At 40.1% G+C, this 26,506-nt stretch overlaps 1 protein-coding gene across 1 annotated transcript; it reads right to left on the minus strand.

Moving 5' to 3' along the window:
- Positions 1-443: 443 nt before the first annotated feature.
- LOC131249163 (acyl-CoA-binding domain-containing protein 3-like) lies at positions 444-13,545 on the minus strand. Its single transcript, XM_058249766.1, has 5 exons — positions 12,767-13,545; positions 10,891-10,996; positions 10,674-10,780; positions 10,512-10,582; positions 444-693 (listed from the first exon to the last, which is right to left on the minus strand). The coding sequence occupies exons 1-5, from the start codon at positions 13,471-13,473 to the stop codon at positions 668-670; spliced, it is 1,017 nt and encodes a 338-aa protein (XP_058105749.1). The 5' UTR covers positions 13,474-13,545; the 3' UTR covers positions 444-667.
- Between the last annotated feature and the right edge of the window lie 12,961 nt (positions 13,546-26,506).

Below are 26,506 nucleotides of genomic sequence, written 5' to 3' on the forward strand. Positions count from 1 at the left end.
TCATGGTCACTTAGCTTAGGAATCCAATGTGACACTGAACACACTAAATCAAGGTCATATATGCAAGAGATCAAGGTTTATTTGGGACAACCACTGATTATATGAGCTGTAGAAGAGTCCAACAACCATAACAAATAAGATTTTTCATGCAGATACCAAGTTGGTTCATGACAATAACAATCCGTCATTCAAAATGTAGGGAGAAATCTATCTACAAACATGTTAAGAAAAGAAATCTCTGAGGGTATTCAACGTGTCTACCTAAAACTGTTGCCTTGGACACACAAAATAGTAAAAGATGGTTGCCTCGATTGTTGGGCTTGTCCAGTTACCTCTCAGGCTTGAACCAATGAGTTATCCTCCCTATATTTCTCTAGTGCAATGAAAAGCTGAGACAGTGTGCGCCTGAGGAAGCAATCCAAAGCCGCGCATGGCCGGAATAGAAAGATGCACAATTTGGAATAGCAATTATGTACACGTAAATATATTATGTTCTCAACCACACAACGACGAAGAGTTCGAATACACACATATACAGCCTTATTGACAACGAAACATCACCAACCTCAGAGAACATATGGCCGAGATTATAACAATTAATGTCCTTGGCGAAAGGATCAGCTCAGTTTCCCCATAATAGTGCCCCTGTGGTTGGAGAGCATCCTGATCAAGCCAATTCTGATATTGAATGCGCTGCAAAGTTACAACAAACCAAGTAAGCAAATAATTGTGCTCAGATGAAAGTGAAACCACAAACATGACTAGTTGAGTATAGCTACAGAATGAATATGGGACGTGCAAGCTAGTCATTCTTTGTTAGTCCACACTTCCCAGTCAATGGAACATTTGGAGCCAAGGCAAAGAAAAAGGAATATCTCTTCCCTCACAGATACATAGCTGCGTCGAATCTTGCCCAAGGGCCCACCCAGTGTTGAACTCATAACTTCACAAATAGATCTCATGTTGAAGAACCAAACAAGAGCTAATTGATAAATCAAAATCTGAAGATTCAAATAAATACCCTTGGTACACTAGAGGAGAACATTTGTTTCTTTTTCTTAAATATACATTGGACCCTTAGCAGCATGCTTTAGGATCTCTTCATGGGATGGTCAAAAGGCACATTCCATCCTCACGGGAATATTATTTGGATGATGTTTTCATTTGCCATTATTTGGAAGAAAGAAATTCCAAAAAAAAAAAAAAATTATGATAGAGGAGGGCCAATCTAGTGGGTCAAGCAGAAAACTCAGCCCATAGCATCTAGTTGTATAATTCATAACCCTGAATTTAGAGAAATTACTATCACCAATCTTCTTTACAATTGGAACTCCTTTCTTTGGGATGATCACCAAGGAGAGATGCTTTGGTGGGCCTCGAGATTGAATGTCCATTGTATCGCTAATGCTTTGAGAGAAGTCATATTCTTCTTGTATTGCCTATGGGTAAGATAGATTCCCCAGCATCCCCGCCTTCTATTTTTCTTCTTGTTTTGTCTTTTTCATTCTTAACGAAGTTACATTATCAAGCATACATATATATTGTAATCAACTTAGTGTGTGTGTGTGTGTGTGTGTGTTTTCAACTTGTTGATTGTTATCAATCCATGTAGTAGTCTATGACATTGCGCCTGTGGGAGTCTTATGCTCTCATTGCTGGTCCCCAGCCTGGATGGAGGGTTGCGTCGGGTTGGCAACCGGCGTCAAATTTAAGCCATAACTTCCAAGATGAATCCAAACAATAAGACATTCCAAACTAATGCTAGGGCATTCTCTATAAGCAACGTGCTGCATCGGAACCCAGGGGCAGTGAGAAATTGGCAAGTGTTGGCTAGGGCATCCCAAGAAGCAACATGCCACAACAACACCCGGTTGTTGTGAGAAGTAGGCAAGGGTTCCCCAACTGACTGATGGTCTAACTGAAGTAATGGCTCTTGATAGAGTGGAATGGCAGAAAAGGATTCACGTAGCCAACCCCAATTAGTTGGGATAAGGCTTAGATGATGGTCGTCATCATCATCATCATCATGTGTGTGGGTGTACATATGTATGTACAGTACACACACACATATGGATTTTGTTAAAGTCCCACCTTCATGGGGATGTTAGCGCCAATCTAAACCATTCATTCATTCATACAACTAAGAGCAAGCTATGGTGCAAGAATCACATTGATCAGATCATCCTAAGCTTTAAATAGGACCAATTTGTTACAACCGTCCTTTGTTTATGAGTCATAAAACACAATTGGAACTCCTTTCCTCGACTGCCCTCTCTAAGTCAAGAATCAATGCATTCATGGGCAAAGCACAATCCAAAATCTCTCTGTTAGCCATGAAAGAGACCTGGGCTTCTAAAATAACCTTCGATAGCACAAGGTGAAGCCTAGATGGCAGGATTTTCGCTAGCATTTTATAAGCTGCTCCCAAAAGCTAATAGGCCTAAAGTGTTTGAGCTCAGAAGCCCCTTCAATCTTAGGAATAAGGACTATGAAGGAGGCTCCCATAGCTATCGATATATTCCCGAACCAGTGGAAATCCATTATGAAAGCTATGAGGTCATCCTTCAGAAGATCCCAAAAGATTTAAAAAAAGGATAGAGGAAATCCATCCGGGCGAGGAGATTTAACTCTACCACAAATTTGATTTCAGCCTCTGAGAAAGGTGCCTCGACTGGCCCTTTGGGGGGGGGGGGGGTTGTGGGGGTGGTTCAATTGCTTGGGCCACCTCCCAAAAAAATGGTGGTTAAATCCAAATTGTCCAAAGAACACCTAAACCACAATTCCATAGATAAGAGAGGAGTGTAATAAGGGACGATAAGATTTTATATATGTTGGGGATCCACTATTCAAGGGCCATCAACAAAAATGGAACTTATCTTGTTGGCCCTTGATCCAGCACTAGCAGTAGCATGGAAAAAAACGGGTATTTTTGTCACCAACTTTCAGCCAAAGGGCTCTGAACCGCTGCCTCCACTTGATTTCATGTTGCTTGACTGCCTTAAGAGTACTCTTTTAGCAATGCTCTTTGCACTCTCTCCTCTTCATAAAGGGGTTGCGAGAACTCCTGAACATCAATAAGATGAATAGATGTAAGGGCATTAGAAATGATGGCTTTGAGATCGTCTTGAGTATCCTTCCTCTGGGTTGTGAGATTTTGTTTTAAAAGTTTAAGTTTCTTACTCGAGACGAAGCTTAGGGAGCCAGAAACCAAGAAAGTGGACCACCAGTTTGAAACCAAAGAAGAGAATCCTTCAATTTCCAGCCAAGAGAGCTCAAAACGGAAAGGTTTAGGGCCCCAACCAACATCCAGAAGATTAAGAAGAAGGGGGTAATGGTCAGAGATAGGACGAGGGAGCACAAGTTGAGCGACTACAAGGAGAACGTCCAACCAAGAAGGGGATACTAAGAATTTGTCCAAATGTGATAAGATAGGGGGGATTGCCCATTGGACCAAGTATAGGGTTCGGGAGGAGAGGGGAGGAGAGGGGCTGACGAAAGAGGGTTAACCTTTAAGATAGAGCTCTCCAAGATTAAGGAAAGATTATTAACCTTGAGAATGGCGGACCAAGGAGGGCCTTCTGAAAGAGAGAAAGGAGAAGTGAGGAGAGTCCTAGAGAGCTTTCGGACTAAGGAAATGGCAAGGTGGCTGAAAGGAGGCCTTGGTGCTAGAGGGGGATTGTTGGAGCTAGAGCATAGAGAGGGATAACGTAGGGAGGCTGGATGTTGGAGAGATAAAGTCATTCCCAATTCAATTTGGAGTCAGAGTAGGTAACCAGAAGGAAAGAACTTGCATAAGGCCAATCTTAGGGGAAATGGATGAGTTCGATGTGATCTCAAGAGAGTGTAACGCTTGAGACGGTTGTAATCCAGGATCAAGATCTAATGAAACAAGGGAAGAGAGTTAGATGGATGGCATGTCAAAGCGTCCGTCAGTGCATCCGTCGGTGCTAGTATCATAGCCGTCCGATTCGGAAAAGGAGGATAAGACAGAAGCTTCTCCCAACTGAGCAAGAAGATTACGTGTTGGTTTGAAAGTGTTGTCAATAGAGGAAAGAAAAAATCGTCTATGTCATAAATCATTCTTGAGGCATGGTGTCTCTATTTCATCAGGAGGAGAGATGAATCGAGCATCGACATGCAATCTCTCGTCACCACGTGGAAGGGAAGAGGCGGTCTCATTAATAGGTTGCAACATTAGATTTTCTGACATCTTAAAGGACATGTCAACTCCTGATCCAACAAGGGGCTCATGATGAAGGGATAAGATGTTGGAATTAAGCATACCACCCTCTCAGCCAATCAGACGGCAAATAGACTAGCCACGTGGCAATGGGAAGGGGAGCAATTGGGGTTGATGTGACTAGCCACTACCTCGGCTCCCCCATCGATATGCGGCTAGGGGATTGGACAATTTAGATGGGGTGGGGGCGACATGTGTCAGGAGGATACAGCTAGGATATTAGGGGCATGGACCGTCAATCATGGAGAGGGATTGAGAGCTCAAGATTGAGACGGGTTGGATGGGAGGGAACCGAGGTCCCTCCACATGCCCTTCCGCGATTGGTTGCTAAAAGTATGGTGCTCCATCGGAGTATCGAGGGCGCATGCTCCTCAAATTGTGGCCGAAAGGGGTGAAGAGCCATTGAAACTAGGTAACGAGTGTCTTTTTTTTCCTCTTCTACTAAAATTGACAATTTGGACTTCCCTACTTTGATAGAAATGGAAGAGATTATCGAATCGATCCACCTTTCGCGATTAGTTGCTAAAAGTATGGTGCTCCATTGGAGTATCAAGGGCGCATGCTCCTCAAATTGTGGCCGAAAGGGGTGAAGAGCCATTGAAACTAGGTAACGAGTGTCTTTTTTTTACTCTTCTACTAAAATTGACAATTTGGACTTCCCTAATTTGATGGAAATGGAAGAGATTATCGAATCGATCCACCTTATCCGAATTTGAATCCTAGCAAAAGCAGCTCCCAACAAGTTTCTGTAGCCACATTAAATTGAATTACTTCTCCAATACATGCACCCAACTCAAGAAGAAACTCGAGATTTCGGAGTTCCAGACGAATGCCGGAGAACATGAACCAAAGAACTATAAAGCCGAAAGGGGAGAAACCCTCCCATCTACTAACGGAGGTCACGAGGCCATCCCTGCTGGAAACTCAGGCCAAGAGGACGGAATCCGAGCATATCTTTGGTTGCAAGTTGAGGACTTAAATACTACCAAGGAGTTTAAGGTTGAAGCTTCCTTAAGAGATCTGACCAACCGAAAGGACCCACGAATTCAGGTCAACAAAGAGACTCCTCTCCGACAATGTAGAACCAAGCTCTACGAGTACAGGCCGACAACCTCTTTGACCACTAATTTGTCCAACTCTAATACCGGCCTAGAGTTCGAAATAACTCTCTGCACCCTAGGCGTGGGAGGGAGGGGGAGCTCAAGTCTTCTGCTGAGGGCCGACAGGGGTTTAACCGCCCCTGACCACCTCCTTAAATGAGCGATAGTCAATCGATTTTATTTTCTTTTATTTTTATTTTTATTTTATTTTTTTTTGGGGGGGGGGGGGGGCGGGCTAGAGCCTATGACTTCCATTGTGGAAACAAAGGGAATTTAAAGAGAGCCCTTGGCCTTGAGAAGTGGGTGCTCCCAGCTCTCCTCCCTTGGTCTAAAACGAGCCTTCTGGACCAATATTCGATTTCCTTTGAATCCAACCATATAAAGATCAGCGATGGACTTAGAGGCTTCTTTAGAGGATCCCATTCGAACAAATGCAAACCCCCTTGGCTCTATCGTGCCCTTCTTCTTCGAAAGCACCACCTTCTTGATCTCTCCTGCTTTTGAAAAGACCCAATAGATTAAAGATTCAACCCAACCTGCAACAAGGTCGGGAAGTGGGCAAACTTGGAAAAGGGCGCCCTCTTCTTAAGACTGGCCGGTCTTTTCCTAGCTACCAAGGTCCATTCACCCTCGAATGGGAGTTGTTGAGATGTTGGAGGGGCCAGAGCTCTTCCCAAGATTCCTCTATGTCCTCCTTGTAGATGGGTGGAGAGATTCCTCTTCTCGGTTAGATGTAGTTCTTCAGTCATCTCCTTGCTAAGCTAAGCTTGATTCGTCCCTCTCGCTACCATTATGTCCTTTCTTAAGACCATTTCCGGACAAAGACGTTGCCAATTATCTTCTTTGACCTCCGGGCTAGACATGTACTCCATGAACCAAAGATCTCCATAGCCTTCCTTCTTTCTCGCCACTACTGCACTGCTTCCATGAGGGGCTTCTAGAATGATAGAACCACCAAATCTGATTTTCCCTTCCATTTCTAGCCATTGATCCCTCTAAGCACATTGTTTCTCCCAACTTCGGATGCTTCATATTCTCTCTCCCATCATTCTTTGCGAGTGTGATCCCTTTGTTGGTTTCTTTTGTCATCCTTCTTACCTATTCTGCAAGAGATTTCCACACGAGAATCCAAAGTTTTGTTGTGGTAGGAGGATGCAGGGTGCACTTTTTCACCGTTTCTTCTTCTCATTTCACTGTTAAACCTTAGATACTTCCATAAACCTTAGTGAGATTCACCGTTAAACCTTAGATTCTTCTGTAAACCTGAAGAAATTGGACCTAACCGTCTCTAGGAGATTCTTCCATTTTCTTTTTCCTAACTATTTTTCTTGTTGTTTTTATTTGTGTTTCTTTCGAAAATTTTAAACAAACATTCTAAATTAAAGTCAGCAACATCCTCTAATTTTAAGGCTCTTCATCCCTTGGATCAAAAGAGACCAAGTCAATAGACTGTTCATCATCTCACCACAGGTCAGCCTTTCACTCAGCTAACTATATGCAAAGGAAATTTGGGGAATTAGAAAATATCATGAGAAGATAAGGCTTATTGACAAGTTACTTGCCACATTTCAAAATTGAAAATAATGCCTCTCCTTTATCTCACTACTTGACACATGTCCTCAATGACCTCATCTAGCGGTGTTATTGTCTCACCGACCTCACTTTTTTCTATCTCCAATCCACATGGCTTAGCAATGCTCACCTTCATTCCATGCCCTGAACCACTCATCAGGGTCCTGACCTTCATGGTTGCTTTCTTCCTTCAACAACGAAAATCCATCCCAGGATCATTGGCGTCTTCCAAAGAACTGATTTCAGAACTACCAGTTTAGGATTTTTGCGATTGCCAGAATCTGAGGTACTAGGTGCCTTTTCCACATCATTATGCTCCCACGTGAGAAAAGTTAACAAATTTTCCCAGTGCATGCAGGGAGACCGACATTGAAATACACTCAAGCTTTTCTGCAATTTATACGGCCTGACCAGATGTCCACACCTTTCATAGAGTGCAGATCAACCTCGGTAACTCCAACAACAAGAGAACACAGCTCTAGAAAAGTTTATCCCGTCCAAGCTTGTATTGGGACTTGGGTAACTTTAAACCTAGTCTCCTAGATATCACACCTCAAAGGATCCTTCCATCTGATTTGATGGACCTAAGATTGGCAAATGAAAGATCTTCCCTGCATCTACTTCGAGGGACAAAAAAACCACCGCCATTGAAAATGATAGTTTTGAAACCGATACTTTTAATATCAGTATGGCCCCATACACCCTGTGAAGAATTGTTCCATTTATCGATATCTCCAACTGATGGAGCATCAAGGACTGCCGTCATCAACCATAAGAACAGCCCATTGTGAATATGGTGACTTCTCCAATCTCAATTGCAATAATACCTTAACCTTTGCCATTCCTCTTAATATCCTATTGTCCATGATCTCCCTAATTCTAAAGCTTAGTTGCATGATCCTTCTAAGTTCTAACTAGGTGCCACTCACTCCCACTCCAAATCGTGCTTTAGACTTGCGGTTCCGCTTCCGCTTCCCAACTGTTTATATTTGCTAAGATTCTGAAGAAGACGCTTCCCTGTTCCTGCGCCCGACTCTATTACCACTTCAGTTCATGTTTCATGCAGCTATATATTATGAAGAACAGTCTTCTTATTGGATGGTGGTTGGACAACCTCAATACCATATTTGGCAAAATAAACTCTCATTTTCTTTAATGCCAAACGCCTACCACTTAAGTCATCAATGACATCAATCCTTCTTTGCTCTGATACTATCATGGTGCATGGAAGCAAAGCCATTGATTTCTAATGATAAATGGAGTCACAGGATAACTATCAATCACCATACCATGCTGAAGAATCATTTGAACTCCACTGCCATACATTCCTCCAAGAAGCACTCACCAAAGAAAGTGAAACGTCCTCTCCATTCAGCTTCTCTTTAATTTCTCCTTCAGTTGCAGAGGTTAGACCAGCCTTCAGCCATAGCACTATAGTCCATGCCAACTCACATGGATCTGTTATCGAAGAAACCCAGATGAAAACAAGTCCGCTGAGCTTTAACTTGAGCTGCAAACAAATTGATGTTGTTTGGCTTCTCTGACTTATTGCAAGCAAAGAAACTGTAGCCAAAGATCTTTGAACTCTCATAAACATTTATTCTCCTAGTCAATCACGGTGGCTGGATTCAGGGCCATTACACAAAACAACATGCTCCATACAGAAGTTTGCGACTTCCCACTAGGTTGTAAGGGGAAGATCAACTTTTATATGGGTACTGAAGCCAAGATTAGTACATGCGTTGTGATATATCAGTTGACATTGACAAATGGTAAGATTTTTCTGATTGGCAATACTCCCTCATGCTTGATATCGGTCAAAGACTCGTGTCTCTGTCTAGCATCTCTAATGAACAGATGTCAGAATCTATCGATAAAAGCATCAAAAAAAAAAAAAAAAAAAAACATGCTCCATACAGAAGTTTGCGACTTCCCACTAGGTTGTAAGGGGAAGATCAACTTTTATATGGGTACTGAAGCCAAGGTTAGTACATGCATTGTGAGATATCAATTGACATTGGCAAATGGTGAGATTTTTCTGATTGGCAATACTCCCTCATGCTTGATATCCATCAAAGACTCAGTCTTTGTCTAGCATCTCTAATGAACAGAAGTTCAGAATCTATCGATAAAAGCATCAAAAAAAAAAAAAAAAACCAGAAGTTCAAAACCTTCTTCTTCGATGGCAGGACTTAAGTGGAAGAGGATTTGATTTCGGCTGCTACATCAATTGATCAACTCCACAAACTAGATCCCCCCTTCTTTTTTTGAAGAATCATCAAAACACTTCTATTAAGAAGAAAAAGTAAGGCGTACAACATGAACCAGGTCCTGCCATATTTCCTAAGGCCAGGACCTGCAAGAGCACAAGGCTCCAACATGAATCATATTTTTGAAGAGTACAACATGATGGAGCTAGATAATCATGTTGTTTCTTCCTCATAGATGGATCAGTTAACTGTGGTTTGAGAGTGCGCACATCAAAAGTAAAGCCTATATAGCTCATAGAAGTCTACCAATTTAGTTGCAATTATAAACGAAAAATTCATCAAAGAAAAAATGCTAAGATGAGAAGCCATCTGCTTTGAGTTTTCTTATCTTACTAATTCCTTCTGTAGTAAGTGGTATGAGCTGGGAGATTCATCGTGAAACTAACTCAAGAGAGATGAATGTACCCAAATCAAGCAGTCACTCAAACAGAGAACTGGACCAAGCACACGATATGAAATCTCTTTACTGATTAACTGCTTGGTCCAGTTCTCTGTTTTTAAGCGGTATAATTTTCTTTTGGTCTAAACCAGCACTCTTTTTGGGACCACTCGTTTCAAGCATTTATACAGTGAAGGAGAGTCAGATATCAAAATATAAAATATAAGGTACACATGTTACCACATTTTCCATGTAATTTTTCGTGTTTAATCAGCCTTAGTTTTGTTCCTACTTTGTTTCAGGTATTTTTGTACTCCCAGTTGTAACACAGAAGGGATGGTCTTGGGATCAGATTAATTAATCGCAGTTATGTGCTCTATTAATAGAGCACTTCATGTGTACGGATAGGTACATTATGAGTAACAAGGAGATATCACCATTTTGAAGTGTTTGGGTAACATAGGATTTGTAGGTTTGGATGTATCTGGGAATTCTATACAGAAGGCCAGCCTTGTGAAGAAACTGCAAGTCAATCAGCTTGTCCTGTGCTTGTGAAGAAACCGCAAGTCAATCAGCTTGTCCTGTGTTTGGTCAGTAATAACGATTTTGTATTTGCCTCTAGACATCAGTTCTGAATGATATAACTGATAAAAACTATGTAAATAGTAGGAAGAATGAGAACCTTCCAAGCATGCATGTCATTTTATTTCTTTCTTTTATTTATACATCGGTATGGTCATATTTTCAATTAATGTGCAGGGTGGAAATCAATTTCTACCTTAATTATGACCTAAAATCTTGCCAACACTAACAAGTTAACTTTTCAGACAAAGCTACCATAATAGCCACAACTTCCAACCACTATGCATATGGTCCTATCATCTCTTGAGTGCAAAAGGGAAGACATGAAAAGGGAAGAACTGCAAGAGCAACTAAATCCTCAAGCATACCTTGTTCAAGGAACTTTGGATCACCGACGGGATCACCTTGCTTGGCATCGGAATGAGATTCTTCAGGTTCCCTGCAGAACAATGTGTTAATCTACAGGAAACTTCTAGAGAAGGAATGAGCAACAGTGAGAATGACCAGCTTTATAGCAGTTCATAAGGAACCTGTCATTTTCAGAACTCATATGATCTTGCGGAAAAGAGCTTGAATCAAGGGCTTTTGCTCCACGAAGTCCATCTGGAGAATTACTGGCTTCCTCCTCTTTCTCTTCCTGGAACAATCATTACATAAAAGAGAACATAAGATTTTATTGAAGAATGCCTGTGCTAGGAAATCAATGAAGAAGATAGCAGTTCCAAGTCTAGCGAACATAAAACTTACGCTGGGTTTTTCTCCCACCAAACCAGGAATGCTATCAGAAAGAAGAGTGATATACTGCTCCATCGCCACCTCTGGATTCATGTTCCCCAATCTTTGCCAAGCATGCCTTGCACAACGTAACCAGTGCTCTCCATCACTCACACATAGCAGCTCTCTACCCTGTGTTAGTATGAATAGCAATCAAACTACACCCCGAAACTTGTTCGAGAACAGGTCCTTAATCCTCAGCGTTCTGTATAGTCACTAAACGCCTCCAAAATGTAGCTGTCTCAATTTTGTTAATGTTTCTGGTGAAACAAATCTGAGTGGTATGAGGATCCTCCAAATCCCCTAGGGTACCGTGTTGGATTACAAGGTTTTAAAACTCAGTTTCAGAGTGCTAACACAAAGGAACAGAAGTACATGACCAAAACGACTCCTTCCAACTAAGTTGATAGCTACATCAGGGGTGACTTGGAGCATTCAGTACGTCCTTTTTTTTCTTTTTTGAAAGAGGGGGCATTCAGTTAGTCACCAGTGAAACCAAGTCAATCAGGTCAAGACAACTCGGTTTTGGCAAGTTCTAGTTACACCATCAGATATCGACTGGAACAACACAGAAATGGTACCCATTTCAGATACAGCCTAGTCAAACCCAAATATTATTCTATTGATATAATTATAAACATATATAAAGATTATTAAGATTGAATTAATTCAATATATAGTTGTATCCATGTGCCCTGAGATAAGGGGTCAACCAAGTCCACCAGCGATACCCAGGTAGCTAAGTTTAAGAAGATGAACCTTGAATAATTTTTAGGGTATAAAATTTCCCATACAATCATCCAGATAGGTTCAAATTTGGAAGATAATTTGATGCCTGCATGACCTTAAGGAAGAGGAAAACATGCTAAATGGCAATAGACAAGACTAATAGAAGACACCATAGGAAGGACAAAATCTCCATCTGAATAATAATAGGCCGTGCACTCATGCTCATCAGAAAACATAGAATTATCTGAACCCACATGTTTCCATATCTATGGGACCATCTTCCGGTGATCCCAACCATTTATCTGATAGGCCTTACAGTGGAATGGGGATGCGTCGAAAATCTTCCAGAATAGAAGATCTTAGCCCTTTGATCAAAAGCTTACAAATAAATGATTAAGGTGAAAATACAGCAACAGTCGACATCCAAGTATTCAACAGAAAATAGTCCATCAATCAAAGAGTTAGGATCTTCTGGTATGGGATATTTCCAGGGAATGTCTCGTCCACAGTGGGTCCTATCAGAACAACAGTTAGGATCACCAAACTATGGTCCCATGTGTATGGAATGCTTTGAATCAGCAACTGTACCTTGGATGATGAGTGATGGGCAGGACCCTGTTATCCCTCCTCCATGATAACATCTCAAAGGTTTTTGTGTCTAAAAAGACTAGTAATTTGTTCTCAGGGTGTAAATTTTATTGCTTTTAAGATTTCTGATTTATGTATATCTTGATTTGAATTTTTTTGTTTCTTAGTTCCAGTTCCTTTCATCACATTGAAGATTAATTTTTTTGCCTTTTCCAACAGCATTGGCCCATTTAGCATCTTGCATTTCTTTCTTTTCTTTTCTTTTCTTTTTTTCTTTTTCCGACTTCTCCTTATTCTTCTTCTACCTACTCCCAACACATGGAATTAAAAATACAAACAGATTCCAACATTCCAAAACAATCATACAATTCCATCAAATCATATCAAAGCAATAAACTACAAAATAGGAAGATGCAGCACTTCAAACTCCAAATATATAAACTAATCAGTTAATTAATTAATATACTTCAAACTCCAAATAAATAAATTAATCAGTTAATTAATTAATTAAAAGAGAACTAGAGTTTGGTACCACTTAGAGCGTGCCGCAGACTTCAAAACTGATGGCTGTGGCTCGTAGCACGGCCCTTCGGTTGCAACCTTGTGGAGCCCATACAACTGCATCTGCACGTCACTGCCAACCTTCTCCAACACATCCGCTCTCCCTGAACTGACGGACCTCACCACCTCATCGAACCGATTCTCCAGCTCACTCCTCTCAATCCCTTCCCACTCCTCCTCATCATACACCACACTCCCCTCCTCCCTCCCCACAACACTCTCTTTCGCCAAATCTCCACTGTCAGATCGAACAAAAATCGAACCATCGAGTCGATCCTCAACCATCCCCTTATCTTCCCCAACCAATTCCTCCACCACCGCCTTTTCTTCCAATACAGCTTCACTTTCTTCTTCTATTTCCACATCTGCCGCTCCTTTTCCCCGATCTCCATCAACTTCGCGAGCCATCGCCTGATCTCCTCCGTCGGAATTCCGTTCCGTTTCGTTTCCTTGCATCGGAACGGCTTCTTCTTTGCATTTCGATGCTTCAGCCGATCTTTCCCCGTTCTTCTCCGATGAGATGGATGGTGGAGCGAGATCGACTGCTGAGATGAGGTTTGGTGGAGAATCCTGGCGTTGTAAATGGGGATGGGAAGCGGAAGCGACGAGCTTGGAGATAACCAAAGCAAAGATGATGGAAAGAGCAGCTGTTAGAAGGAGTTCCTGGAAAATCTCCATCTCTTTCTATTTCGTCTACCGTCTACCGTCTACGGTAATGAAGCAGAGAAAGAAAGAAACAGACGGCTTTTCTTCTTTCTCTTTTTCTTTTTGCAGGGTGAAGTTCGTTTTGCCTCCGTCGCGACCCATGATGAACCAGCGTGTGTCGCCACCCACTGGGGCCACATGCTGATATCTAAGATGATTTCAACCGTCCATATTCTAGATACTACTGTAAATAAGCTAATTTTTCAATCATCAAGGTTCTTTGATGATCCTATCCTTTGATTCTTAGAGTTGGTTGCCACCCGCTCAGGCTAACATGCTGAAATCGAATGATGATTATTTCAACCGTCCATATTCTAGTTAGTACGATAAATGAGCTGTTGTTAAATCACCATGGTTAGTTGATGAGTTGGATGAGATCCTTATGAAATTTTTATTTTTATTGTTATAAATTCATCTATAGATATTCTTCCTCAAATTCAACCGTTTATCCTAATTTTCTTACAGTGGCCATTGTTACATACTTTCTACGAAATGAAAGGTTCCGATCATTGGACCATCTCAGCATGCATACCCTGCTGAGTGGCAACATACGGTGCTGCTCAGTCGCGACGGAAGCGAAACAAAGTCGAGGTACGAGAAAGACTTTGATACTCTGGCAGAGTAACCGATTACACTCAGGCACTTAGAAATTATGTAAAAATTCCATACCTCGCAAATTAAACGGTCCAAATTATAGTTTCCAGGCCGGATGTACCATGAAAAAGTAATTAAGGATCTTTGATAACCTGGATATTGGATCGGTGGACATTTATTTGGACGGTTGAAATGAAAATATTCAATGATTCTATTTCAACAAACAAGTATCCTTAAATTAAAGGTCAGGATTATTCATGAAATCTGATTTGGGGATTTAGAGAACTTGGGTCCGAGAGATTAGCTCGTTTAGTTGAGCTAACACGTGCCACTTTGCATAATTTTCATGTGCCTGCATATCAAATACCGTACACCAACAGAGTATCAAACCATCCGAAAGAGTATATGCTTTTGCATCTACTGTCATGAGTGTCAAGCTTAGTAAAAGCCAACCAATTGCAATTTTGGCAGAGGCGTCGACCACGCGACAGGAATACCCTGCGACACCTGTCTTACTCGGCAGGCAAAACGCCTGCCTCTTCTGTGGGCCCACCGTAATGTGCGTGTTCCGTCCATCAGATCCACCCATCAATTCTAAGCCATGAACGGCTAAAATTTATCCGGATCCCTCAGGTGAACCCACGTGAGAAGGGAACAATGCAGAGGGGATGTATGTACATTTAATCCATGCCGCCCATGTGTTTTGAAAGTTTCTTTTATTTCGTCGTCCAAAAAAAATAAAAAATGAAGTAGATCTAAATCTTAGGTGGACACTCCACCGAAAACGTTAGTAATTGATTGAAATCCAACCTGTTGATAAGGTCACAAATACCTGGATGAATGGACTACACAAATATCAGATTCATCCAAAACTTTTGTGGCCCACGATAAGTTTTAATGGTCAATTACCACTGTTTTCTAAGGTGTGGCCCACCTCAGATTTGGATCCGCTTCATTTTTGGTATGATATCCTAAAATGATCTGTAAAAATGAATGGACGGCATTGATTTAAGGCATGTGAATCAAGGTGGGCGATCCACCGACCTCAGGATTCACCCAAGCCGTGTCCGGGTTCAGAGATGATTTTACTTTATTTTAGTTGTGTGGCCCACCGGATCTATCTACGGAGATTTATTCGGAGATTTGTTTTCGCACGTACAACAAACATGAAAAGAAACACTCAAGGAATGGAGTGGATGCGACTCACCCGACATGCGGAGTGTACTATGTGTTGCATGGAGTTTTCTCAATCTCCTTCGATTGCTGTTACCGCTTTCTTCGTGCCTCTTTCTATTCATGAAAGAGAAAATACTGTTTCTCACCGAATTCATTTTCCATTTTCATTAATTGCCTGGCGTGAGTGTCTTCCCTTGATGGAAGGAAAATGTGACTATTGAGATATGATATCTAATGTGTCACTCTCAATCTTCTTCAATTGCTAAACATGTGTAATCCAACATCCATCTCTAATTATACACCACACATGCATCATCTTCGCTGGTGCGCTACTTGCGTAATGTGTTTCACATGTATCACCGTCCATCTCATCTAACATCCTACATGTGCTAGTATGCCACATGGACCACCATCATCTTATCGTGTGCCCTTCCACATGTGTGAAGCGTCCTACATGCGTCACCATCCATTTTTTCTAGCACCACGTGTGTGGTAGTGTGTGGCATGGACCATCACTTATCTTATGATGTGCCCCCACATGTGCAAAGCACTTCATATGTGCCACCCTCTACCTCTGCATGCACAAGTGTTGCCCTTTAGCTTCAAGTGCCCATCTCATTTATGCCAATGGTGCCAATGTTCATGGTTGCTGCTTCTAATTTCAAGTAGAGGCATGTCTAATGTGTCAATGCATGCTAGAGCTGTGCATGAACTGGATTAACACGGTTAGCTCGATGGACTTGACTCGAAAAAGCTCAAATCAACTCGGTTTGAAACTGAGTTCGAGCTAAGTTCAAGCTTGCTTGAGCTCGACTCGACATGGATCAAACCCAACTCAAATCGAACTCAAATCAAACCAGTTCGGTGACTCGATTATTTTGATATTGATATTGCTTAGCAAGTGTTCGATAAAATGACTCAACGAAGTGTCAGCTAGTGGCGATAAAGGTATAGATATGAAACAAATACCCTTGTATCTTGATTTTTTATGTTGCCTATTTAGTGTTTGATGAAATACTTATAAATTGATGTTGTTGCTTTACATTCCATGATAGATAAAGGGTGCACCCCATGTGTTTGAGAAAATGCCGTAAAGGCTTAATCTTGGCTCGAACTCAGCTCGAACTGGCCCAAGCTGTCCGCCGAACCAAGCCAAGCTGGCCAGTTAGGCTCGAGATCAAAGTTCATGCTGGAGTCAGCAAGTAGCCAAGCCAAGTCGAGTTGTGTCAAGCTCAACTCGTGTACACCTCTAATGCATGCCACGTGCTACCATATAGCTTCAAATACATTACGTGTACCTAGCGTGCCTTATATCAACTTCATGTGCACATGTATCCTGCATAAGCCACACATGCCTCCATCCATATTTAAGTATCATATGTGTAATGACCCAAGATTTGGTGCATAAGTGTACACGTGCATATTTGTACACCTGCATTCATCGAAGCATACACGCATAGGTCCATGCATACATCCATACATCCATGCATATATACATCCATCATTCTATGAAACTCGTGACCGTGGATATGTATAATATATCTAATTAGGGTGACCATTGACTTATATGATTATTAATTGTGTGATTTTATGCGTCTGTGTGTATTTATTCGTATATATATATATATATATATATATATATATATATATATATATATATATATATATATATATATATATATACTTGCACTCTCATCACTAATGCATACAAAACCAATTGTTCATTCATATATTTGCCCATTCTTAACCATTAGTCACGCATCAAGCTCACTGGATCATTGACTGTTTATGTGATTACAGTATATGAATGCCGACTTGGTTGTCCAGTCAAATTAGTAGGTAGACACATTTATCTAATCATCAATCTAAGTCATTTATTCAACGGACCATTAGATCGATCCATCTCAACTCAATTTGTATTGATTCATTCATAAAAATGATTGTTCTAATTGGGTTCTAATTGTCTGATTATTTTACATACATCCAATCATCTAACAATACATAACACTTATATCATCCAACTAGATCACCTAATTACCAAAGTAAACCATCATTTCCATAACTCTCAGGGTGAAATTTTAATCCAACGGTTGGTTTCCATATGAGATACCTGTACACGTCACAGGGGACCGTAGAAGAGAGGAAACAATTAAAATTATTTCTGACCACCATCAAGGATCATAGATCAAAATTGTGCTCATTAGATAGAGCACAACAATCTGAGGTGGGGCGTCAAGTTTTACCCCAATTGGACGGTCCAATGTTGAACTACACATGATTTTATATTGTTTAAAAAAAAAAAAAAAAAAAAAACTAAAACTAAACAAAAGAGATAAGAGTCCTGGAGCCTGACGTCTCTCTCAACAGTCCACCTGCCTATTATACTACCTGAATGCATGCATCCCTCTAACCCAAACACATGGGGGACCCACACGTCTATATAGAATACATTGGAATTCGTGAGCTAATCTAAACCATATGTCTAAACACTTATTTCCATCCATCCTAACCGTTACTATGAACTGTTTATCTGTAGAAAATACTTAACTTTCAATCGCAACCACTCATTGAAACATTAGTCAGAGATATGTTTTCAGGAGATCCAGACCATTCATTAATGAGACCACGAGGAATGTAATGAGATGTACGGTGTACCTCAACTATTTGATGGTGTACCTCAACTATTTGATGATATTACACGTGTACGCGACCACATTGATTAAAAAAAATAATAAATAAATAAATAAAACTAACCAGATGCATGTTTGATGTAGCATATTGTGAATTTGCTCCTACATATCCTCTAACTAGAAGATGTGCTCGGTAATGACGTAGTCAAATCCAATTATGACAGGGGATCTGATCACATAATCCACCATATCAAACCACACCATGAATCTTGACTGTTTTTCTTGGGCCATCCATCCCACATTCATTGACGAGAACCATCTATCAAAAAAAAAAAAAACTTATGTATAAATTCCATAAGATTCGGTTATCCATCTGCCCATTCCATCAATCCAATCCATCCATCAGGATAGTCCAACCTTTAAGTGTGTGTGGGCCACCTAGTGCATGCGTGAGAGAGATGGACAGTGAACTAACAAAGAAGAAGAAGAATTTCACCAATGCACGTTATTGAAGGCAGCAACTTACGTGGCTGGAATAATGGAAACCATATCTCCTCTTTCTTCTCCTTTCCTCCAACACGTTGAAGGGTTGCGTGGATATCGGAACCCACCACCAACCAGCTCATTGGGACCACCTTTAATCCAAACCATCTGTCACAGTGGACTCCACAGTTCCATGATCCTAGGCCTCTAAAGGTAATCCACGCGCACACGTTGTCTCAACTCTCCATTCTCATCTTTCTTTTTCTCTCCCTCCTAAATCTGTAATCCGTCTAGGACCAATCTTAACCATCCGATTTCCATCCTTTGAAAGTGTTCTATCCAATACAAAATACTTAGCTGCCAAATTGAATTCGTGGAGCACTCACGACCCGTCATCTTCGGATAGTGGAAGATCATCAATGAAACCACCATCCGGAAACACTTCTTGAAAATCTAGAAACCCTGACCATTAATCAGGAAAACTTCACTGATCTCTTAGAACTAAAAAATAAAAAAAATAAAAAATCCTTATCTCATGAATATTATTTAGGAACCCAATCTTTCACTCATGTTAGGAAGGCCAGGAATCAACAAGGAAGAATATCATCAACGTACCATGCATTAAAGGGTTCCTTCTCTGTCTGGGAATGTATGCGTTGTACCTGTTTCACATGTATTGAGCATGCATAGAAGTGGTGATGGGATTCTCTATAAACTTTTAGGCATAAAAGGAAAGAAGTTGTGACATTGTAGAGACAGTCCAGCGTGGAATGCCACGTGAGAGGTATGCATTTAATCCAGAGGTCATGTGGGTGATTCTCCTCCATTTATGAACTTTTTGATTTTATGTATTTTAGAAAATTTATTTATTTAACATAATGACTTCAAATTAATATTGTCAAATTCCTTTATACCTAATATCTACTTTTCTAAATTTTAGCATTTACTGAATCTGATTAACTTGTAGAGTTAGATTTTAATCTAACTTTTATTTCTGAAATTTGGTGTTAAGATTTAGACCTTAAATATGTGTTAAAGTAATTTATTTAAATTAATTGATTTAAAATAATATTAATTAATTTGATTCTAAATTTTGATTTTTTTTTTTTTTTAAAAGGGGCAAAGAAAATAGCTTGATGTTTCAGTAAATTTCAAGAATTGAATTTTTACGGCATCGAATTTCTACACATTTGTATAGAACTTGCATTGTTGTATCGGGATTTAAATAATTAAATTATTTCGCTACTGATTTTAGAATAATTCATGACATGTATTCATCTCTACTGATTACGGAATTATGGAAAAAGAAAGAAAAACGAGAAAATGATTGTGGTATTAATAAGTAGGGCAATCGTGTTCCTTGGGTGAAAGACCCTAAAGCCAGCATGTATGGCAATCGTGTCCCTTAGGTGAGAGACCCTAAAGCTAGCAAGTAGAGTAATCGTGTCCCTTGGGTGAAAGACCCTAGAACCCGTTGGATCCTTCAGAGTCTCCTTTGTGTACGGCGTATGAGTATAATTGTGTGCGCGGACATACGTCAGAGGTACAACTTGAGCAGTAGTCTGACCAGCTAACATATAAATGAGTCCCTCACCATGAGGTACCGGTGTGTGGGCGTTAATGCAACATGGCCATACACCTAGGTACGGTGTTGTAAGATGTGATGATTATTTAATTTTATTATTGAATTCATGATAGTGTGGCATTCAGTACGTCTTTATGATTCCAGCATCGCATTCATGTCATATGTAATATTTAATATTTTGATTCATGTTTTGAAATTCAAGAAAGTACTTTTATTATTTATTCGTTTGATATAAATCTAGAAATTTCATATTTGGTTGGATAAGATCCCACGAGCGGTTGTGCTCATATCCAAAATAACAGTATTTCAAGTCTTGGAGTTTAGTCGAGGCGGAGCAGAGTGAGGATCTAACCATCGGCTTAGTGGTAGCCATATTTATATTTGTATTTAAAAATAATAATAACAATAAATTGTATAGCAGGAACTTAGAAGTGAGTTTAGGCTGTAATAGTTAAAAATTGTATTTGATGAATGTTGTTTATTGTAATGAGTTTTAATTAAGTGTGGTTGTGAATGTTTAAAATTGAATCATGTCCTGAGATTCGGAGTCGAGTCTGGCCAACTCGGGTACGAAATTTTGGGGCGTGACAATATGTGTAACATGAGCCATATTAGCACATGTTAGGGACCACTTGTGATATTTTTCCAAGCAAAATTCTAATTGCCAAACAACAAATTGTGAAAAACTTATGAAAGGGGGCGAGGAAGCAATGTTTCCTTTTACAAACTTTCTGAAAATAAGGTTTCCCAAGGAAAGCCATATCTTTTCCTAACCCATCCATGAATCCAAACAAGCTCTGGAAGCCTTTCGGGTTGGTTTGAAAATTTTAATATCTTTCATGGGGAAACCTGATAAGCACATGTTTTTCATAAAAGTCTTAAATCGAATTTGGTCAAAACTGCAAGCTCGTTTGAATTGGCGAAAATAAAAGTCAAAAAACAATATTTTAAAAAAGTAGGGTGATAATGAAATGACATTTATACAAATTGCTCTTAATTTCCAATTCTTTTTATCGGCTAACAAATTTCATATATAGAAATTAAGGGGCCGTTTGGATCGGAAGTTGCTTAAGATAAGCTACTTATTTTATGACTTATCTTAGGTTTTACTTATTAAGAAAATAATGTTTGGCAAACAATATACTTATCTATCTCTTTCAACCCTCCCGATGTCTCTCTTTAGTAACTTATGAAAAAAAAGAAGAAAAAAAAAAAACTTTAAGAAAAAATTAACAGGAGTGATTAAGCACTTTTAAGTTTGAAAAAAGCTACTTATATGTTATAACTAACCATAAATCAAACTTATATGAAATAAGTCACTTATCTATTGCTATAAGCCGAAAAAAGTAACTTGCTTGGTGGTATTCAAATAGGCCTTCGTATATGGGTTTAGATGGGATTAGGTGAGATGGAATTGTATTTGGATATCCACCACGAATTCTAGTTATATATGTGTACAGGTGATCGATATCCATCATGAATTCTTTTCATTGATTACAATTTCATGGTCCATTAAACATGATATTGCTTAATCGTGTTTTTCCCGTAACAAAAATTCTATCCCAAACATAAGGATTGGATGGCCAAAATACTATAGTATTTCCATACATACAATCAGTGTGCAATAACAATGTTAATCCCATCCAAAACAATTTCATATCATTCAATCCCGCAGACCAAACAAGCCCCAAATAACTTAAAAATGTTCGCCTTATATCCCATTTCCACATGGTTCATGTGCACCAAGCACCTATACATCGGCACATTGGGCCATTATATCCCATTTCCACGTGGTTCATGTGCACCAAGCACCCATATAGTTTGGTACCGGAGAAAATTCGGTGACCTAAAAATAAAAAATAATCACTGCTGGGGTGGTGTGCTCCCATATTTTAACTATATCCATTCAATAAGTGTGGCCCACATGGTCAGCACCCACCTCCATGGAATGTAATAATGATCACACGAAATCAACATGAGGTGCTGGTGATCTAGTACAATGGAACTCACGTTTGTAACACAAAGTCAGCAAGGGATAAGAGACAAAGGTACAGAGTGCTGCCCAAGGAATTCCTTTTCAACGCTTATTGTATGCAGTAGGTACAAAATTCGAGCTTATATTAAAAAACGATTACATCATGGCTGTAAGCATTACAATATACATGACTGCAATGTTGACTCCATATTCCTCAGGTATAACAACTCCCAATCCTCCTGGCAGAGTTTCCTCGGATCAACAAGGAGTAAAAATATAAATAAATTCTAATAAATTTAAAAAACAAAATATTTGATGATACAAATGAAATTATTAGACTCAAACTTCCTAAAAATGTGACTTACTATAAATAGAAAACTTGCTATTTATAAATGGTCATGGTTCCTAATAGACTTCATGGTTTTCGGCGAAAAATAGTCAGTGTTCAATTTGGCCTAACCATGTCATTCTCTTAATTTTTCTAAGCCATTTTCATGTTGGGCACGACTCCTACAACTCAAATGATCAAGTTATGATCGAATTAAAGCTTACTATTTATAGAAAAAAAATGAAAATGAAATGGACTTTCGACTATCGATCTGATGGAATCTCACAAATCTAGAGTGGGAAACCTAACATAGCGGGGTTGGTTGGCTAAGGGCCTATTTGGCCGGGCAAATCCCATTGGAATAGGAGGGATGGGATGGATTTTAAGGTAATGATGGTGGTGTCAGTGGATTGGTTTAAGATCCATGGGATTGCTATATCCCGGGACAAGTTCACTGGGTCTGTTTGGCACGCCTGGCATATCTTGGGATTTTATCTTCCAATCCGTCCAACCAAGGGATGGGATCAATTTTAAGGTAATGATGGTGATGTCAGTGGATTGTTTTAAGATCCATGGGATTGCTTATATCCCGGGACAAGTTCGTCGGGTCTGTTTGGTTTGTCATGCATATCTCGAGATATCGCGATCCCATCCCTCCTAATATCGTGGGATCCGTCCGACCAAACAAGCCCTAAAGTAGTTTCTCATACCCAAAATCATATATGATATGTTGAAACACTCATTCTGGTTTACGAAATATGACTGTTTTAAGGTTTTGACGGTCCTGATCATTTTTGCCTTCGATCGGGCCTAGGTTCCGACGGTCTTGATCATTTCCGCCTTCGATCGAGCCTTCTCTGATCCATCTTTTCCATGAAAGTGTCTACAGCCTGCTTTACACCAATCCCCTCACTTCAAAAGAACTCGACCTTGAGTTCTTGTCCCGCTTCGGTTCATGATACTCGATTAGCTCTGTAACGTTAAAAGTACATGAGATATCCATGTTATCTGAAAGATCAGCAATGTAAGCATTGTCATTGATCTTTCGAATGATTGGTACCGATCTAATTTTTTTATTCTTCAACTTGTTGTAGGTTCCAGTTGAAAATCTCTCATTGCATAGATAGACTATAACATGATCACCCACCTCGAACACCTTTTACTGCCGATTCTTATCGGCTTGCTCCTTGTACTTGTCGTTTGAGGCATGTAACTTGGCTTACACATCCACATGAATGCCCACGATTCAGCCCGTCCTATGTTCCAATGCAGTGCTCATGCTTGGGAGCTTGGGCAGAGAGACTAAGTCAAGTGTACAATGGGGCACTCAACCATAAACAATATACAATGGGGACTCGTTGTTGAGCGATTGACAATGTTGTTAAATGCAAACTTCACTCGAGACAATGTCAAATCCCACTGCTTTGGTTTGTCACCTAAAATTACATCGAATAAGGTTTCCAACGCGTGATTCACAACTTCAATCTGGCCATCGGTACGTGGGTGAGAGGCACCACTGAATGTAGTTGCGCACCGAACTAATTCCACAAAATCTGCCAGAAGTGGCTAATGAACTTTGTGTCACGATCAAAAGTAATGGTATTGGGAACCTCGTGTAAGCACACAACCTCTCAAAATACTAGATTCATCGCGTGTGCTGCATCGATGGTCTTCTTACATGAGATAAAGTGTGTCATTTTTTATAAACAATCTACCACCACGAACATCGAATCCATGCCACGCCGTGTTCGTGGGGACCAAGCACGAAGTCCATAGATAAGTCCTCCTAGTGTTTGTTAAGCACAAGTAATAGGGTATAGAGGCATGTATGTTGATACTGCCCATTTGAGGTATGACAAACATGATAGTGTTGCACTACTTTACCTATATCAAGTACCAATTGGGGTCAGTAATACCGCTCATCAATAATAGCTTACATCTTATCTCACTCAAGGTGTCTACTAAGGACACCTCCATATAGCTCTTGAATAATTTACTCACTCTAAGAACTTTATGGGAATCATAGTTGATTCTATTTGAAGAAGAAATCGTCTTGCATATGTAGGTCACTGAGATGACTCTCTTAGCACATCACCCATGCATCCATGAAGTCCTCGTCCTTGGCACATAGGTCATTAAGACAGCTGAAGCCGATCACCTCATTGCTCATTGTAACAAGTAGTGATGTACGGCGACTAAGTGCATCATCCACCTTATTTTACAACCCTGACATGTGTTTCGAAACAAATATGAATTCCTGCAAAAATACTTCCTATTTAACATGTATACTATTTGCGTAAGCCCGACCGTTAATAAACTTTAAGGCTTGGTAGTCGGTGTAGAAAACAAACTCTCAATGGATCGAATAATACTACTAATATCGCAATGCTTGAACTACTACGTACAGCTCAAGCTCATATATCGACCACTTGTTTTGGGATTCACTAAACTTTTTGTTGTAGAAGGCTACCGACCTGCCTTCATTTAATAATACTCATACAATTCCAACATATGAGGCATCACACTCAACCTCAAATAACTTAACGAAACTGAAAAGAATCAGAATCGGTAATGTGGATAGTTGATGCTTGATTTTAACAAAGCTTCTGTCAACCTCATTGGACCACTAAAACGGGCCTTTTTAATGCAACGTGTAATGGGTACAACTGTAGTGCTGAAATTCCTCACGAATCGACGATAGAATATCGCCAACCTGTGGAACTCCTCACTTCATGAATATTCATCGGAATCGCTCATTCCTTGATGGCTCGCACATTTTAATCGTTTACAAATCATGCCCACAACAGGCTATCTGTTAAAAACTACACTTTTTAAAGTTGAGGTACAACTTATTAACTTTCAATACCTGTAGCATCTATTTGAGATGCTTTATGTGTTTCGTCTCGCCCTGACCACATCATGATGTCATAAAAAATATGCTACTACAAATCAGGCAATGAACGGCTTCGACACTTGATTTATCATACACATCAAAATGCTTTGTGCGTTCGATAGACCAAGGGGCATGACCAACCACTCATACAACCTTTCATTGGTCTTGAATGTTGTTTTTTACTCATCACCTAGGCAGACACGAATATGATGGTACCCGCTTGTAACGCCCTGAAAATCGAGGGTCGAGCAGGTACCCAACTCTCGAGTTCCAACGCATCACTTATGCAACATATATTAATGATAATTGTATGTTGTCTGTATTAGTGCATAAAACATGAATGAGATTAAACCAAAACAGCAAAACATAATCCAGGGATGATTGTAATACGCAAGCGGAAGACTGAAACGAACATGTATAACTTTATAAACCAATATAGGTCCCCAAAGTATGTACGCGTTGCCAGGTCAATAATTACAAGTACTGTTTCAAAATACAAATTTCCAAAAAAAAAATGTGATAGTCCACAAGTATGACCCTGAAGCCCCGTCGATTAGAGCGGTCTATATAAACCCGCCTGAATACTGCATATATGAGAAAGCATCCTCATCGTCTGCAAAGTCTATCTCTGCCTCATCAGTTGGGTCTCCATCTACAACTAAGACAGAGTCTGGTTGGTGTTTAAAACACCGTCCCGTAACGTGGGAGTGAGTGATCAACTAAGTGGAACAATAAAGCAAAGGTTAACATGTTCTCAATTCAGTCAAGCAGTAATGATAAAACAATACAATCAAACATCTCTAAGTATTCTGATTAATGCAAGAATGGTATGTATAAATGATGCATGCCATCGCCCGCACTCCCTCTGCAATCTTCATCTAACGGTCGCGCATGTCAGTTACTTCCTCGTGCTCTCTACTTAATGCCAAACGGCACATGCAATGCGGTGCATGAGCGTGATTACCAAGTTCTTATTAGTCCTTTTCATACAGCAGGATTGAGAAACTAAGGTACTTCCCTTATATTAATTTCCAAACAATGATCCATTATAGGGTCGTCAGTCCTAGCAAATCTCATACGATGTTGCGATTCTAGGTCGCTGCAAAGGGCTTGTCACCTTATCAGTGCAGGCCTAGTTTATACTATAATTGCTACGGAAAGACTCGTCGCCTCTGTGCAGTCTTAGAGTATGCTCGAGGTCACTACGAATGGCTCGTCACCTAGACGTATGCCGACAGCTTGAATATAGTGTCCCATACCACCGTATTCGACTCACGAGTCTGAGTTGCTCACTGGTCACTGCGGGGAGGCTCGTCACCCTAGCTCGACCACGGTGTCCCAT

This window comes from Magnolia sinica, chromosome 6 (assembly GCF_029962835.1).
Source record: "Magnolia sinica isolate HGM2019 chromosome 6, MsV1, whole genome shotgun sequence".
Classification (NCBI taxonomy): Eukaryota; Viridiplantae; Streptophyta; class Magnoliopsida; order Magnoliales; family Magnoliaceae; genus Magnolia; species Magnolia sinica.

Bases quoted from the DNA above. Each gene is read 5' to 3' on its own strand.
- LOC131249163 (XM_058249766.1), bottom strand. From the start codon at position 13,473: ATGGAGATTTTCCAGGAACTCCTTCTAACAGCTGCTCTTTCCATCATC. The intron at 10,997-12,766 runs GTACCAAACTCT...ACGTTGTGCAAG, and splicing joins TCTGCGGCACGCTCTAAGTG to GCATGCTTGGCAAAGATTGG. The intron at 10,781-10,890 runs GTAAGTTTTATG...TGATTGTTCCAG, and splicing joins TGGTGGGAGAAAAACCCAGC to GAAGAGAAAGAGGAGGAAGC.